Here is an 18916-nt window from a genome sequence, read left to right as displayed (position 1 = left end):
GAACATCTCTGCCCATGATTATTTGCAACATTTACCATAAATGGGTGCTCCCTATTTTATCTGCAACAAAACTTTTTCTTTCCATATTTAGTAAATTTTAAAGAGTAAAATGACCACCTTACCCTTACTTTATATTTTTAACTTTGTTTAACATCTTATAATTTCACTTACTTACCAACTAATTACCACCGTACCCCAGCAACTTCGCCGCCACTACCACCAGCCCAGACAAGGCCAGAGCACCAGCCCCACCAACCAACCATTCGACCCCAGATCGCCCAGACGAGCCCAGAGCACCAGCCATTCTCCGATGTGGGTTTGAGTTCAATGGGTTTCATGGTGGCCATCAAGGATTTTGGTGGTTTGAGTTTGGTGGGTTTTGTGGATTTGGGTTTTGAGTTCGTAGGTTTCATGGTGGCCATCGGGTGGGTTTCCATTTCAAATCTAGGGTCGTGGGTTTCTTGGTGGGTTTTCGATGGTTTGGGTTTCAGTGGGTTGCGTGGGGGGTTTCGATGGGTTGCGTGGGGGGTTTCGGTGGTCTGGGTTTCTGTGGGTTGCGTGGCGGGTTTCAATTATCTGGGTTTCGGTGGGTTGCGTGGAGGGTTTTGATGGTCTGGGTTTCGGTGGTCTCTTTCGGTGGGTGGCGTGGGTACTGATGGTTCGTCGGGTTGCGTGGGTGTTGGTGGTTCGTGGGGTGCTGGTGGTTCGTGGGGTTGCGTGCGTACTAGTGCTTCGTGGGGTTGCGTGGGTGCTGGTGGTTCGCGAGGTGCTAGTGGTTCGTGGGGTTGCGTAGGTGCTGGTGGTTCGTGGGGTTGCGAGGGTGCTGGTGGTTCGATTCGTGGCTGTCGCAAGTGGCGGTGGTTTTCCTTGTGTGTTTTTTTTTTTAATTTGGATTAAATAACTCTTCTTTATCTTAATTTTTAATAATGTTGTCTAAGAAGTTTTGCCTAAAAATCAACAAAAAAGACATTTGGTGCAGATAACTAAGGACGGAGGGAGTATACTATTTTAGCAAACAATTTTAGCTTCCAAAATCGAAGTAGAATAAAACTGATACTATATATTAGAGATCACATATTCTCAGCAAAACAGTCTGATTGAGGGCCATCTTTTAAAGATAGCTCTTTCTGAAAATGGGAGCCAAACAAAAAGCCAGTAAATTTACACAAGTCCCCTCTACCCTTTGTTAGGCTGTTGAAACATAATTTACATGCCAAGCCTGATACTCTAAACCTGCTCAAATTAAAACATCTCAAAAGTTGCTCCCGTTAATTGGCAAATAGGGTATCTAATGAATCATGTATGCCCGTTGGTTGACGAGGATTCTCACCTTGGCAGGTAAGCAGCAAATAATCACATTTTGGAAACTAATTCTGCAAACCATCTGCAATGCTGTGGGTAAAGTATGTACTATTATCAATCCTACTAATAATTCTTGACAGCTTTATAATGTAGGATGACCATTCCTGTGTTGCCGGAGAGATAATGAACTTTGCAGACCACGTGTCGTTTCATCTTTTGACCGTTTGCTAGATGAAGAATGGTGTAACCTAGAAATTGCAGGGACGATAGAAACACAAGGTCAATACCTTCTTTTGATATATTCACACAGCAGGGCCTCAGAAAAATGTTAGTAAGAAGCAAGTTTAGAACAAGAGTGTGATAGTGATATTAATAATACAGTTACGGCTTAAAACACATGCATAGCAATATACCACTCCACCACATTGTACCGTCAATGACATGTTTTCTAGGTTAGCATTTTACGCACACAATAAGAACATGATAATTAGTAACCACAAGCCCACCCAGATCAAGCACTGTCTCAAGCAAAAACATATCAACAAATCCTGTTGATTAGTTCATACCAGAGTGAAATACATGGATAGTGTGATGCATGTCTTGTTGATGCAAAAGTCTGGATAACCAACAATAGAATTTGAACAAGAATGGCCCACTAAGTAAAGCCATATTGACTGCAAATTATACTTCCTCCGTTTTTTTTAGATGCATCACTTTCTACATATGGAAGTTTCAATTTAGATGTATTACTTTCCTTATTAGTCAATAAATTCTCTCTATCTCCCTCATATCACATGGGCCTCTTTATTTATCCCATCTCTCTCTCTTATTCTCTCTACTCCAAAAATTGCCTAGAAGTCCGCAATTTTAAAAGTGATGCATCTAATAAAAAGTAGAGGAAGTATTTAAATTCAAGTAAATCAATCAAAGATTCACAAAGCCATACAAACATACAATGCTCAAAAATTCAACAGGTTTGCAGCTCCTACTAAAGAACCGATGACAGTTTATCAGCAAATGAGAAACAATTATAAATTTATACACATCCCCTACCTGGGTGAGTTCGCAGGTTTTGCGGGCTGCTGATTAATGATCATCGAGGAAGTACTTACAGAAGCTGCTTCTACAGCCTGCAAAACATTATTCACTGTATAAAGTGCTGTAAAAATCAAATGCATCACTTTTTACAGATGTTGCAAAGTACCTGAAGCCTAAGATAAGAAATTGAGAAGCGACAATCTCAAAGATGCTCTGTTGTTACTGTGTCAATAAAGTGACAAAATTAATGTATGAACAGCACAGCCAAACCATCATCTATGTTATCTACTCAGATACAGCAAAAAGAAAGTGCATGGGGATACAGGAGTAAGGCAAGATGGAGAGCATGAAAACTTGACTACCATATACAAGTATTTTATTGCTATGGTGTGCAAGTGTCGTCATAAGTGCACAGTGGATTAAAAATAAATAATTTTTTTTAAAAAAAAAAAAAAAAAAAAAAAAAGCAACATAACCATAAAAACAGAGACAGGAAGTATATATAACAGTGCCAACTTTGACCTTTACACCTAGTAGCAGGATTGTCATGGGTAAGAAGCTGGGAAATTATTCTAACATAGCAACATCATTAAGGCCCAAAATGCTATGAATTTAACATCATTATTCCCATATCTATGTCCCTTGTACTGGTGAAGAACCATTAACATTAATAGCAATAAGCCCAAAGTTAGGTTCGGTTACATGAACCAAGATGTCACCTGAACAACTTAATGATAATCCTTATGCAGATGCATGAATACCCCCCTCAACAAAACATATATACACAGACGAACCAAAAAATGGAAAAGTGGCTAAATTAGCTAAATTTCATAGCGTAAAATAACAAAAAAAAATAATAATAATAAAAAAAAAAATTAAAAAAAAAAAAAAAAAAAAAAAAAGGGAAATATTCCTGGACGTCATATTCATTTAGAACAAGCACTCAAATAAGATGATTTTCTCATAAGAACAATTTGAGAATGTTATTTTTATTGATAGATACACTCCATGCCCCTTGCAACTTGAGCCAACATTTCTTAAAAAAAAAACTCCCATCTATAGGGGTATAAACTTCAATGTTCCATTTACCATGTCATCAGTGCCCACCACCATCACATCTAAGATAACAGAGTTGATATACAAAATTTCTTAAATTTGAAAGCATGATCGACAGAGCTTCCGAAGTTACATTTTCCTTTTAAATTATATATCTGAATGCTTTTATAATCCATATTTGTAATTATCTTTCCAATCTATGATAAATGAATTACTATGTAACATTAAAACAGTGCCAATGTATACTCACCTCCAAAGCATTCTCTCTCTGCGGCTTCTCATCTGAAGATAGTTCATCAGGTTGAAGGTTAATGTCATCCCATATAAATCCATTTTCATTCTGGACTTGAGGTTTTTCATCCCGGTCAATTAACCCAGAACGAGTCACATAAGTCAGATATTTTTCTGTGGAATCAGAGTGATTTTTTAGTTGTCAGAGTCATGCTTCATTACAAATCATATCTCAAAGGCATGTCTTAAAAATATTGTAAAAGACTAGCCAAGCGGTAAGGGCACTTTGGTGAATGACATCTATTACATATAGAATTGTTAGTATAGTAGGTACTAAAAAAGAGAAGAGCATAAATTTTAAACATAAAGGAGATTAGAGGGGAAAATAATCAGATAACTGTCTTGATCATAGTATTTGGCATTAGTTTGTAGTTAAGAGTGTTCAGCCACACAAAGCCTAGGGTTGTAATTCTCCTTGGTGATAATTTCCTTCCATTGCTAATACTTCCACTTACCAATTTTCAATCAAATTACAAGACAAGCATGCAGCAATCTAATAACCTGATTAATGAACATTAAACTATGATACATAAATCAGTCGACAACACCAACCCAAGCATGTGAAACTTTCTTCATAAGCTCACATCACCTGTAAATACCACCCCCCTCAAGTGTAACAATGATTATGAAAATGAAAACACAAACTTTAGGGGTGAACTAGCATTACTCCATCACACATGACTTGCAAGTGTAATTACAATCATTCCCAAAACCTCCTACAAAACCGGTCCTAAGCTGTAAAAGTATTAAGCATCATCAGCTATCTATACATCGAAGATGAGTACCATTTACAGAGTTACAAATTCATCGTTATTACTAAATTACTACATAACAAACATGTCCTTGATGTAAAAGCAAGAAATCACCAGCTATCTATGACTGAATGGCTCTATATATATAAGACAGGTACCATATTGAATCATAGACAGGACTTGGATAAATAAATAGTGAAGCACATAAGAATAAAAACTATCGCTTGTAAAGTTTCCATCATCAAATGACTCAAAAAGAATAGAATGATACTATGATATTCATATACATAGTAATGTCACACTATGTTACATGGACTTGGAACTGATGTCCGACATGGGTATGTATTGATGTGAATCAAGAGGCTAATCTTTTGAAGGGTCTAATGCACTTTTAGAAGGTCTAAACAACTCCACTATAGGCTGCCCAAACAAGGAAATAAATAAGGAAAGGTTCAATAGTTTAAATGGGAAAGAAGGAAGCATGGTTCACAAGGAAGATGAAATGACACATCTGACTTCCGGCGACAACACCGGCTGCCACGCGCCTTTCTAGATCCCACACGGCGGCTTCCTAGCTCCGGCTTGGACTCTTCTTGACGGTGGTCAGGCGCGTGCCCCTCCTTGGTGGCACGTACAACGAATTTTGGCTCCGACTTGAAATGGAATATTTTCCATACTAAAGTTTTTTTCTAGAGTTTTGCTTGCAAGTTTTTACCCTTCACTTGAAAAGGTTTTTCTTGGTTTAAGCACTAGGATACCTTTTAATTTCTATTATTTTAGCTTTATAAGTTTCCTTAGTTGATTAGGATTTGTTTTAGGAATTATAGACAAAGTCAAACTAGTCTTACTACTAGTTTCCTAATCTAAGTAGAACTAGTTTTCCTATTCTATTTAGGTTACTTGGAGCTAAAGGCTAGGGGCTTGTCCTAGTTCTATTAGACTTAGAATTAGTTAGTTTTTAGTCTATATATAGGGGATTTTCATGGCTTTGTAGGACACGCAACAAATACTAAATTCAGTTCAATAAAAGTTCATTGTTTAGCTCTTGCTTAAACAGTTTTTGCTAGTTTTCAATTCAAGAAGTCGGTTGAAGATTAGAACGTTAAACACTTAGTGTCTAGGAGTAGGCTAAGAGTTTAATCTCAAAATCATTAACGTCTAAGAGTGGGTTAATTAATTTGGGGATTCGAATCATAAGTTTCAGGAGTGATCTTGTGAGGAGAAATAGCGGTTCGTTTATATTTAATCTTAAAGATTTCTTTCAAGGTTGGATATTTCTTTCAAGATTGTGGGTTTTCTAAAAACCTGATTAAACAAGGGGTTAGAATCCACATCATGTGTCCAAGCGTCAACTTTGTGAAAAAATAAAATCCATGGTTTTGAACCAAAAGTGTGAAGTGTTTTGTCCGACATGGAAACTTGAGGTGAAATGAGGAGTCCATGTAACATAGATGTCAAATTCACACTAGCCAAGTCCCGCTACGTGCATCAAAAAAATGTAAAAGAATCAACATGATTAACAGTTACTCTCACCGTATTTTGTTACTTGCTCCACTTTCCTTATGCGACCGTGTTTTATTACTTTCTACCTGTATTACTCGCGACACGACAAAATTGCTATCATACCCAAGTCGATATAACCCGACACGGATCCGGGTATGAAATCCGTTCCGGATACTCCACTTGGCTCTCAAGTACGACAATGTCGTCTTGAAAAGGATTTTCAAGGCAAAGATCGAAGAAAAAACACATATTTTAAGCTCCTTGTATACTTTTCCGGCGAGGGTTGTGCGCTATCTGACTTCTCAAATAAATTTTTTTATTTATTTTATATAAAAGGGATAGATTGGAATATTGGATACATCTGGATACTTTTAACCTTGAATTTTGACCTGACCCCACCACTTCTTTGACCCCTCTACACAATCTATCCCACGTGACCCACCCCTTTTCCCACTTATTTTTTATTTTATTTTTTTTAACAGCCTTTTCCCACTTACAAGTATTTAATTACTGCTCACGTACAGTACAAGTTTACCACTACACTTCACACGGTAAAAGATAATCTGGCTTCCCCCATTCCCACACCAGTAATTATCCATTTTCTTAAAAAAAAAAAATTATTTCCATATGCCCGTATCCGTACCCGTCTATGTTCACCGGACTCGGCCAAAATCCCGAAGTGTCCGTGTCGACACGACACGACGCGGACACGGACACGGACACGGAATTCGTGTCAGATTCGGCAATGAACACTCGGACACTTCAGAGAGAGGCTGAAACTCCATTTTTGCCAACTTGAAATCGTGACTTATTATAAATTTTTCGCAGACTCCATTGTTTCCAGCATGAGTTGATCGATATTAGCAAGAGAAAATGAAATTTGGTATTTACTCTGATATCAGTGAGGAAAAGATGGAAAAGTGGGACAGCTGTTAATTAATAAGGGTAGAAAAGTGGGACAGCTGTGTGGTAGATTTTGAATTTAGTTACTTTATTTGTCCTTTGACTTATTACTACATACTTACTTTTACTACAAGTATTTTTTAATCTATATTATTTGTCATGCTACTGTATTATTTAAATTACTCCATTTGAAATTATTTTAAAATAATATTATATTTTAATTTCCAAGGTATTAAACAAAGAAAATTAATGAAATATTTAAATAATTTGTAATGTACTGAATATTTTTTTTGTAAAATATGAAAGTGCCGTGTCCCCACACCCGTGTCCAAATATAGGACAGAGTCCCCGTGTCCAAAAATTTTGGAAATTGACGAATCGGACACTCGGACACGTATCCGTGTCCGACACACGTACCCGAGTCCATGTAACATAGGTACCCGTGTCCCAAGTTAAGACGGTGTACCCGTGTCCTAAATTTTTGAAAATGACGTATCGGACTCTCGGATCCGTACCAATATCGGATACCCGTACCCGTGTCAATGTAAACATAGCTTTCTACTATTCCTCCTAAAACTCCGCGCATGGGTCATCTAAGGTAATCTTACTAGTCTTAAAAAGCCATTGATTAAAAAAAAAAATAAAAAAAAAAAGGAACATAGTATAGCATATACGAAGCAAACAGTTAACCAAATTCACTCTAACACTTAGGTTAACTTACAAGCAAAGTATTAGAATTTGGGAAAATTTATATCAAACCACCTTAAAAAACTCAAATTTGGTCATAAATCACCTTATAGCTACAATTTTATAAAACAATCCTGTTTTAAAAATTTTCTTTACCTAGAATATGGTTGTTGATCCACTATTATGGTGTTGATCCCTGCACCACCACCTCACACCATCAATCGCATTGCCACCCTACCATCCACCCTTACAACCCAAAATCCCACCCCTCTCCCAACGGCCTCTCCCCTACCATTACTATCCCTCCTCTTCCCTCCGAACCACCCAATGAAACCCTTAAAAACCCCTCCATCTTCCCTCCAAACCCTCCCCCTTCTCCCCGAAACCCCTCCCCCTCCATGCTAAACCCACAAATGCCCCTCCCCGCACCCCTGATACCCTTAGCCACCCCTTTTCCACAACCCCCCCCCCCCCCCCACCCTCAACCAAAAAAGATGGGAGAAGGAGAGATTAAGGATAGAGGGTTTTAGGGGAGGGGAAGGGGAAGGGTAGGTTGTATGATTGTCTTCATGGGGTGAAGGGTGGTTTCCTAATGGTTAGGGAGGGTTTTAGGCCAATGAGGGATGATTTCAGGTTGAGTGGGTGGTTAGGGTGGGGTTTTTGGCGGGTGAGGGTGGTTTCAGGTTGGGACTCTTGGGAGGGTGGTAAGGGCAAGTTGTAGGGCAGCAAAGCTGGTTTGGGTTGCAGTAGTGGGAGGTGATGTAGGGTGTCAAAGCCGAAATAGTGGGTCAATGACCATATCCCGCATAAATGTGGCTCTTACATAAATAAAAATCGAAATTAGGTTTGTTAAAAAAAATTATAACATTGTTTGTCTTTGTGACAAAATTTATCTTTTAAAATGTGGTTTGTGACTAACTTTTCCTACAATTTAAAATCGAGAAGTGAAGATAAATGTAAAGCTTATAGAATAAACTATATATAGCAATATAACTTTTTACAAACATAATACTTATCTCCTCTCATATTCACCTTCAAATTTCCTCTTAGTTATTTGTGACTCATCTTTTATGTTCTTAAACGTATTTACTAAAAGACACAAAACCTAAATATCTTAACCCAAATCCAAAAGAACATGTGCCATTCCTAAGGAGGTTGTATTGCGGGGTTTTTTTTTTTTTTTTGGCAATAAGAGTAAATTTCCGGTTGAATTGTAAGCAATTATGGAAATATTTATCATACTTAAAGATTGGACATAATTCTATTGATTCAAGAGATAAATATATTTGTTTTGCCATTTACATTACATACCAGCTAAACAACGAAGAGCATTTTCAGCAGCTTGCTGTTGAGCATCCTTTCTAGTCTTTCCCATTCCAACTCCTATCTTCTCCCCGGTGAATAATACCTGAACCAAAGAGTAGAGTAAACATATTATGTTTCTTATGATAAGAAAATAATGTGGAATCATTTTGAAGATACACAAACAGGACAAAATGAAGAAACCAATTCTTAAAAGCCTAAAATTGTGAAATGATGATATCCAGCAAGAATTTTAGCAGCCAACAGCCATATTCCGTAGGAAAGAGGTCTTATATATATATACTTCCTCTGTTTCATCACTTTCCTAAAACGGAAGCTTCAAACTAGTTACATCACTTTCCTTTTTGGTCATTAAACTCTCTCTATCTCTCTCCTATCACATGGATTCATTTATTTTATTCTCTCTTACCTACAAAAATTACCTACAAATCCGCAATTTGCAAAGTGATGCAACTTTTAAAAATGGAGTTACTATATACTCCCTCCGTCCCCTTTTGATAGTCCCTTATGGGAAAATTTTAGTCCCAAAATGTTCATCCCATTTGCTTTTTCCAACAACTATTAATATTAATTTTTTACCAAAATTCCCTCCAATTTGCAACAATATTTGTGCAAATTTAAATTTTCCATGTAAATTTTGTTTTTCCATGTACTTTTATTATTTTCTCTCTCTACATTTTTACATACCCAATGTCAATTTACTTTTTCAATGCACTTTAACTATTCTTATTTGTGTTTATTAATTCTCGTGAAAATTGCCCATAAGAGACTATCAAAAGGAGACGGAGGGAGTATAATCTTTTATGATAGCTGATAGTTAGTTTGTTACTAGAATGATTTCCGTAGAAATGAATTTTTCTGACTAGTACTTGCTTTTCCTAATATCTTCTATAGTACATTTTCAAGAAAATTGTATCATGATTGGGTCCCTTTATGGTTAATTCAACAATTAGTGGTGAATGGTGGGTAAGGATTAATACACTCTCAAATCCTTTTAATTGTTCCGATTTTCCTTTTCAGTCTTTTTTTTTTTTTTTTTGGTGTTTACTATGACTTTTATAGTTATGATTTAGACTTTTGAGAAATTAAGAACTTGCTTAGCATCAACAAAGTAAAAAAATAAAAAATAAAAAACACAATATTACAACACTTATTATTGTTACCCTTTTTTCATTAATTAATTAAAAGAGATAAAAATATTTATTAACTCATTACTTCCCCCCCCCCCCCCCCCATTTTCATTTGTCTTAGAGAAATTTTAATGCAATTGGAGTCTTGTACTTAAACGGCTTTTCTATGATTCAAAACATAGTCAAATAGGATTTTTGTTAGATAAGTCTAGCCTTTTCCTTCCAAATACTCCCTCCGCTTCGGATTACTCGCAACAGTTTCCATAAATGGTTGCTTCACATTACTCGCAACAAATTATTTTCTTTCTTTTTTTGGTAAGTTTTTGGGTACGAAAGGACAATTTTACCCTTACTTTTTTTTGTTTTAAATATCCTAATTAAATTATAAATTTATTCTTATTACATTAATCCCTAAGGTTAATTAATTTTACCTTACCACCAAATCCATCCTAATTCATTCCCCTCCTCCATCTACATTCAACATCTTCCTCCATAAGTTTTCTCTCTCTTCCTTCATAATCCACCACCTTCAATGGCAACAACACCTTTAATGGCAACCACCACCATCACCACCGCCACTACCACCGACCACCACCATCACCATCTTTAATGGAAACCACCACCTACATCGCCGCCTCGTTTTCTCTTTCTTCCTTTACTTTTTGTTTCCTCATTACCCAAATTCGAAGGTTTTTTTGTCAAATTTAACCATCAAAACTCTAGATAAGCTTTAATTGATGATAGAGAAAGGTTTATGGGTTCGTCGAAGGTTTGTTCGTGGTTAAGGTTCGTGGGTGCGTCGTCGACGCCATGGGTTTTGGTTTGTGGGTTTAGGGGGTTGGTTTGTGGGCATTGTGGGTTGGATTGGGGTTTTGATTTCGGTTGTTGCGGGGTACAGTGGTTTTGGGGTTTTGATTAGAGGGTTTGTGGGTGGTGTTGGATGCGTCGGTGTTGGGTGGTAGTGCTGGGTGATTGTGTTGGGTGGTGGTGCTCGGTGGTCAGTGCTATGGAGGGTTCGTGGGTGTTGTTGAGTGCGTCGGTGGTGCTGGGTTTGGTGGTGGGTGGTTTTGGTGATGATGGGTGGTGGTGGTGGGTGGTTTCGGTTGCTAGTGGGTGGTGTGGGTGGTGGTGGGGTATTTAATTTAATTAAGGTTGAATTTATTTTTCCTTTTTTTTTTGGTTGGATTAATAGTTAAACATATACCCTTATTTTTCCACAATCATGTTTTCAATCTTTTGCCTCGGCCTCCGCAAACTTGTACTTTGTTGCGAGTAATCCGAAACGGAGGTAGTATGTTATTTTTAGAAATATAGGTAATTCATAACTTGCGATATTTTAATTGCAAAATTAATAGTAAAAAAACATAAATTATAATTATTTTTTTTAAAAAAAAAAAGAGTATTCATTATCATAAAATTTTAATAAGTACGATTATTATAACCCACCATAACTCTTCTAATTTTAAATTTTTTTAACCATCTTTTTTATCCAATTATCCTTACTCGCCAGTTATTTGAAAAGTCCCATGTACCTTGATTTCTTTAATATTCCTCTAAGGTACATCAAAAAGACATAGTGAGAGTAATAAGGTAGTGGTGTTTCATGAAGATTCTTATAGTTAACCTTGGTTGTGCTGCTACTAAAGAAAATGAAGGTAGTTTTCAAGATCTAGTTTAGTGTTTAACATATTTGCAACTTGGAGAAGGGTAGTTCATATTCCTTATAAAGGGATCATTAGTTTCAATTTATCACAATGTTCAAAAACGACGACACTATATTTGGATAACAATAGCGAAGAGAAAGGGAAGGGAAGGAAAAGGAGAAAAGAGAATGGGAGGTGAAAGGAAGGAGAGAGTTACCTTCCATTTTCCTTCCAAAGCTCTTAATGGAGGGGTTTGGTTTACTAATGGAGATGGAAAATGGATCCCCTTATTTCCTTTTCCTTTCCCTATGTCTTATCCAAATAAGGGACATTATACTACCCCATATCCCCTTCCCGCCCTATTTCTCCAAATTTTCCTATTCAGACATATTGTGAGAGATTACAAACACCCTTCAATTCCTATATTGGAGTTCTTCAAATATTTGGGTAATAATTCAAGTGTTGTGACTCTTGTGAGGATTGCTAATAATTGTAAATTGATAAGTGACATTGGTGGGTTATTGGACCAACTTGTTTGTAAGGGGGGGGGGGGGGGGGGGGGGGGGATTTTCCAAGTAGAAATTTGATTGCAATTATGTTTAATACATCACACCCTTCATTAGCTAATGGTGTCTTTAACACATGTTTCAGCCTTTTCGCTTCCACTTATTCTAACAAATAGTACAATTTATCACTATCGCCATAATGTTATTAATTTTATAAAAATTATTAAACAATAAACACTTCAATTTAAATAAAAAATGAAAATGTTTTGGAATAGCGGCTTTGCTAAACTAATATCTATTGATCAAATGACATAGCTAAAAAAATTATCTACTTATTTTGCTAACTAAATTTTATTATGGACTTTCGCTATTTGAAAGTAATTTTACCAAAAGTCAGGAAGTGATTTTCAAGTATACAAAGTGTACAAGGCCTTAGAAAATTTTCAAGATAAATTGCCATATTTTAACAATACTGGTGAACTCTGACCAAATTCCATGTTGAGCAGTTCATATAATAAAATAACATCAATTACAATGTTACTTATAGCTATAATGACATCATTACCAAAGCAATATACTAACCTCAACAGAAAACTGCAAATCCTTACTTGTGCTGAGAATCGGCTTGAACTCAACCTGCATTGAAGAAAGTATATAAGATTTGATGGCTTTGGACATGTTACAACGAAATACTTTTGATCTGATACTATTTGAACATAAAGGCTATAAAGAGCTCCCAACTATTTGAACATACTTGATAGCATATGTTCAAATAGTATCAGATACAGCGAAATATTTTTGATCAGATACTATTTGATCATAAGTGATCATAAGAAAGTATATAAGATTGGACAGCAAAAGCATCTGTAACTTTGGACATGTTTCACTGAAATACCAACACTGACAAAGTTACTAAAAAATGATTTCATTTCACATACCTTTGAACAACATCTTCGACCAATTTCTTGCAGCACACTGATTGATAAGCTGGAAGGCAATGTATTTACTTTAACAGCATCAGCTAGTGTTTCTTTGTTAGTGGTAGAAGCTGGACTATGAATATTAGCAAATTCAGGAACACCTGTTCAGGTTAAAAAGAGCACTTATGGTCAGATACTATACATTGTCCAAAGCCATCAAATAATTTTGCTGTTCAAAGCATTACAACATTTGGGCTTTTACTTAAATTCACACACTCCCCTTTGACCATCTATAATGATTTATACATAAGAAATAACATGGTTATGTGAGATGTAGGATCTTGTTAGATTCATCTTGACACATGCTTTCAAAATATTTAATTTTACTATGTTTACTTAGAAAATAACTACAGATATCTATGTTAAAAGTTGTGTTGATAATTTTAAGTTTTTGAAACTCTACATGCTACAATGATTATGGAACAAAAATAAGTAGATCCCCTCAAGTTTTCATCATCCTAATTTAGCATCTAAACCTCTACCATGTTTCCAATGTCATCATGAAAGCACAATAAATAAACAGCAACACACGTGCGCACGCACATACACAGTAACATTTGCTACTCATGTGTGCACACACAATCGCTTATACGCAGTAACAGTTGTTGCTCACACTGTAAGCCCCCTTCTTATTCTAGATCAGATTAGCTTGTTTTTATTGTGAATTGAAGTTGGGTACCTTTTATCCCAGAATTTAATTTCTTTAATTATTTTTGAAGGTGAAAAGAACAATTTCTAACACAAACTTACTTCAATTAGAGAAGAATACCTTCCATCAAGTGAAACCAAATAAATAATTGGAAAGACTATACAGACATACCAGCTGTCTCACTAGCAGGTAGATTTTGTTTTGAAAATTCCTGTCCAGCATTCACCTGCAGTCAGTAAGAACTAATATATCACTACAAGAGAAGCGTATGTAGAAACCTTAGTAGTAATCCGAATGCAGATTAACAAATGATCAAAAGAGCAATCATAAATAATGGATAACTTAAGATAAAACCACATCAGTCCTCACCCTGGAAAGCTGGGCCAAAGAAACAGGAAATGATGTGCTATGACCAGGATGACCTGCATAAGCTCTTTGTTTATCAACTTTAGATGTATCAAAATCTTGAGCAGGCACAATTCCTCGGTTGCTCAATAGACCCCTATTCCCATCCTCTTCAACCAACCAACCACCTTGTGATGATTGAGCAGGTAATTTAAGAATTGGGGGATCACCGGACGAACTTCTTATATCTTTTCTAGCCGGTACCCCAAGCAAACCCTCTAGAATGTAAGCAGCAGAGGGATGAGAATATAATAAAAGATCAACACTAATTTCTAATTTCAATAGAAGAAAACCAAATTGAAGGAAAAAGCTTTTATACTTTGTGAAGGCATAGTCATTCTCAAAGGATTAGCAACACTCGAAACAGAAGGGATTGGCTGCTGTGGTGCTTCAGATCTCAAGTCAGGAATATTATTTGCTAAATTAGTATCTGAATCCACAGCAAGTTTCTCGTCCTAAGAAAAAAATGAAGAAACTCTCATGAAAAAACATCACAATATTCTTTTTTCTTTTCATTTTTTTTTTTTTTTTTTTTGAAACAACATCACAATATTCTATGAAGAATAGAAAAAATGACAAATACAAAATTCATCTTAGAAGATGAGCTGAATGGCTGCATTGTAACATATATCAACTAAAGAATTAAATAAATAAACTCTTCTGCTTGTAGAGCAGGACAGACTTACCAATTGCGGTAGTCTCTGTTCAACTTCTGCACCAGAAATGCCTTCACTCATGGGGGCGCTTGTATTTCCATTTGCAATAAATCCTGTCTCCTGAAAGTACACATTGCTCAACTTTGGCCAAAAGCGTATGCAATTCTCACCAACATGCTGGTACAAGCAACTAATTCATACCTCTGATATTAAATAATTGCTCACATCTGGAGGAGAAGGTATATTTGACATCTCATCTTCATAAAATAGCTCGAAGATTTTTCTCAAAAAGTTCTCATCAAATTCTCTAGCAAAATTCAGAGCACACATCAAGAGGGAATAAATAGATATATGATGGAACTGTGTAGGAGTTCATATAAGTGGGGCACTCCTTGAAAGCATAACTATATATTTATTCTGATTTAACTCTTACTTGAAAAAGCCTCCCCTTACATTGCATGCAACATTTCTGGCTACACATAGGACTGGAACAGCATTTGCTGTCTATTGAACAAAGAAAATAATTATTTATAATTAGTCTCACGTAATGGTAGGATTCAACACTGTGCCACAAAATTAATTTTGTACCTCAGCTTGGGGAGCATAGTATGGGGTGAATGCAGGAACCACATGTACACGTGGCTGATCCTTATCCTCCCATACCTTCAACCGATCATCAATCACCATTGCCATATTAGGATGACAAACACCATCCTGAAAAAGACCAAAATAAACTGGATTAAATGTTTTTATAAAAAGTACACGAAATGAATGATTTTAAAGGACACGAAATGAATTATTTCGGGTTTAAAGACACAAAAAGAGGAAAATAAGTTATGGTTTGGGGAAATGGGCTAGAGGTTGGGTTGGTTTATGAAATGGAAATATGGATTTAAGTCAATGATTGAATATTTGGATGGAGCTTTAAAAGAGCTTTCCAACGATATATTATAAGCCCAAATCCGAGTTATAACGAATAAGTTATGGCCAAAATATTAAACTAGCCCAAACCGAACCTAAGCCCACCTTACCTACGACCCAATGATCATGTGGAGGGTCCAAGTTATTTAATCCCATTCCTAAACCGATTAGGATTAATTGGAAGCTTCTATAAGTTTCTAAAAGATCTTAATTATCATTTTTGAAAAGATAAGATTAAAGAGTTTGAAATTGAATAAAATTTTTCTTTTTGAAAATTCTATTTCTATCTGAATTGAAAGACGTTCAAAGATAGACAGATATTATTCTCGTGCCTCATAGTTTTTATCCAAATTTCATATGGTTGGATATCCCTTGAAATTATCTTTCCAATGATATGTTATAATATCAATTTCGAGCTATAACGGAAAAGATATGAATAAAATGTCAAACTCTATCCAAAACAGACACCGTCTCACTATTTCATTCAAATCTTTTATTCTATAAAATATTTTAATCTGATTCTTATTGGGTTAGAAAGTAGACTTCAAGAGCTTTCCAACGATATCTTATTCATCTTATTTTGATTTCTGGATCAAAAGATATGATATAAACAAAAACCGCAAAAACTGCAGTCTATCGAGTTTTATTCCGATTTAATTCGGATCTTATCTTGTTTTTTCGACCCTTCTTTTTTCTCTATAAATAGAGGTCATATCACCCCTTTTCCAGTCATCAACAAGCTTGATGATCAAATCCTTCTCTCTTTCTCTCTTTGACACCAAAAATCATTCTTCTCTCTCTCTCTCTCATATTCTAAGCCTTAAATCTATATTCCTGATTACACCATTCTTCCCCTTAGTACTCCAAGGAGTCCATACAACACCCAAAGTTCTATACTTAAACCAAGGTGTGAAAGGTATAATTAACTGAGGGTTTGGACCAAATCAAATCTACATTAATTTAATTTAATTTTCATTTGCTTTTGACAGGGTAAAGTCGTATCCCCTAATAAAAAATAATTCCTAAGTCCTCTAACTAAAGTAGATAGGGAAGTAGGGTCGATCTCCACAGGGAAACAAGTCTTTTTACTCCTAATTAATTATTATAATCTAAATTATCTAAGTAACTAATATTTATAATTGAGTATGAAACTAAACTACAAAGAATAGGAATAGGGAGAAAACAATATATAAAAGGATCTAGGGCATAGGTTCACCAATAAATAATACTCCAGGGTAAAACATAGTAATTAATCATTGACATTGCATAAATAACATAATTAACAGGCTCTCGCAATTTATTAATCAACATAGATCTAACAGGCTCTCGCAATTTACTAGATCTAAGTTCTTATTGAAAATAGCCTTTAATATCAAATTAACATCTGCTCGATTCATCAATTTAATATTGCTATACTTTTACAAGCCGCAATTGTAAAACATTAAAACAATCCAATAAGAAATTATCATGCAATACCAATAATCAATAATAGTCAATCATCAATGCATCAATTAACCAGATTGTAAAGGGCTTTCGCTACGTATTACAATCACACAATTAATTTACCGGTATTAAATCTCATCTCTCGATTCCCGACTTAACCATTTATAAATTAATCTGCCTATTGAAACTAGACCTAAACATTAATTCTCATCTCTCGAATCTTGAATCAATATTGTCGAACTCATGCATAAAATATAGGCCTAATCTAGTCACAGAGCATTAAATCAATCAATTGGAAATTAATCTAGCATTGATAATTAACAACAACAATTTACCACTTCATATTATTTATGGATCCCCATAAACCCTAGAAATAAAACTACTCACACATATTAAAAACTAAACTAATCAAAGTAATTAAATAAAGCATAATTAAAAGCCATAAGAAATATAATTAGATAAAGAGAAAAAGCTAAACAAGTTAAGAATAAAATCTAGAAGCTAAAACTACAACTAAAACTACTTAACTCCTACGTACTAATCCTATCCCCTTTTATAAAGAAGACAAAAACAAATCCTAACCCCACTCAAATTCCTGCACAAAACCTAACAAACCATAAATATATAAGTTGCGGAAATCTTCATAGGCTGCCACTAATTGGGCTTTTAACAGCGAAGCTCACTGATGAATCAAATCAGCTCAATCTCGCAGCAACATGCTCGCTCGATCGGGCATTGGGCCGCCCGATCGGGCCCGTCAGAAATCACGCCCAGCAGCTGACTTTTCTTGGGGTTGGGCTTCTGTTTGCTTTAGGCCCAAACCTCTCTATTCACTACTTGGCTTATCTAGTAAAATATCGTGATACTTGTTTGGTTCGTACTAGTAACATGAACTTTGTAGCTTGCTTATTTAATCGAGCCCTTAATCACCAAACTAAATTTATGTAGCTCGGCCTTGGGCTTATAATACGGTCATAAAATACGATCTGACTCTAATATCTTCATAGTGGCTCAATAATCTCGGGGATTGACATAAATATGCAAATTCCTACAAAATAATACCAACTCTACAAAAACACTAGAAAACGTATATTAGTAGTAAAAATAGCTCCGTAGAGCTCAAATAAGCACAAATATGACCATGGGACAGGGAATAAAAATATATATAAAATAGACTTATCAGCTTTATATTTTTTATTGAAGTTACTAACAGATTATTCATGATGTAGCAATTCAAGGAAACGCGGAAAGTGAGTAATTAATCACTTAATTACTCTTATTTTTATTCTTGTTGCTAGTATCATGATTAGGTTATTTTATTATTTGATTTGACTAACGCTATTATTGTTAAATTGCTTCCAATATTAATGTTTATTCTATTGTTATTATGATCACCATATTGCATGTTAAAGGAAATATGTAATTGAAAATCACGACTAATAAGATAATTTGGACAACCGGTTTAGGTTCATTTTTAATCTTGTTATTTAATCAAGTGATCACAAATATTTTAGAATTATGTGTTGCATTAATATTCAACCAATTTAGCTTAATAATAGTTTGGAGCAAACTGAATATTTTGTTTGTATGCCTTTGAAATCGCAGGAATCACTTTTCACTATTAGAATCGAGTAGAGGCCAATACGGGCGAATGTGACTCCATGACTCACTTCGTACCATCATCCCCGATCCTCCTTTCGTGGTTCCGAACCATATGGAGTTAGTAAT

General features: G+C 35.5%; 1 protein-coding gene across 1 annotated transcript; it reads right to left on the bottom strand.

Moving 5' to 3' along the window:
- Positions 1-1019: 1019 nt before the first annotated feature.
- LOC145634838 (RNA polymerase II C-terminal domain phosphatase-like 2) lies at positions 1020-15539 on the bottom strand. The gene is made up of 13 exons (XM_081686193.1): positions 15413-15539; positions 15258-15328; positions 15026-15131; positions 14855-14944; positions 14488-14623; positions 14133-14386; positions 13935-13989; positions 13073-13215; positions 12717-12770; positions 8844-8940; positions 3647-3801; positions 2356-2432; positions 1020-1550 (listed from the first exon to the last, which is right to left on the bottom strand). Exons 1-13 carry the CDS (start codon positions 15515-15517, stop codon positions 1445-1447), a joined length of 1449 nt encoding a protein of 482 aa, XP_081542319.1. The 5' UTR covers positions 15518-15539; the 3' UTR covers positions 1020-1444.
- Positions 15540-18916: the final 3377 nt, after the last annotated feature.

The sequence above is a fragment of the Chenopodium album genome, chromosome 6, assembly GCF_948465745.1.
Source record: "Chenopodium album chromosome 6, dcCheAlbu1.1, whole genome shotgun sequence".
Taxonomy (NCBI): domain Eukaryota; kingdom Viridiplantae; phylum Streptophyta; class Magnoliopsida; order Caryophyllales; family Amaranthaceae; genus Chenopodium; species Chenopodium album.
The sequence above is the reverse complement of the archived record's forward strand: the minus strand, read 5'-3'. Positions and strand labels throughout refer to the sequence as shown.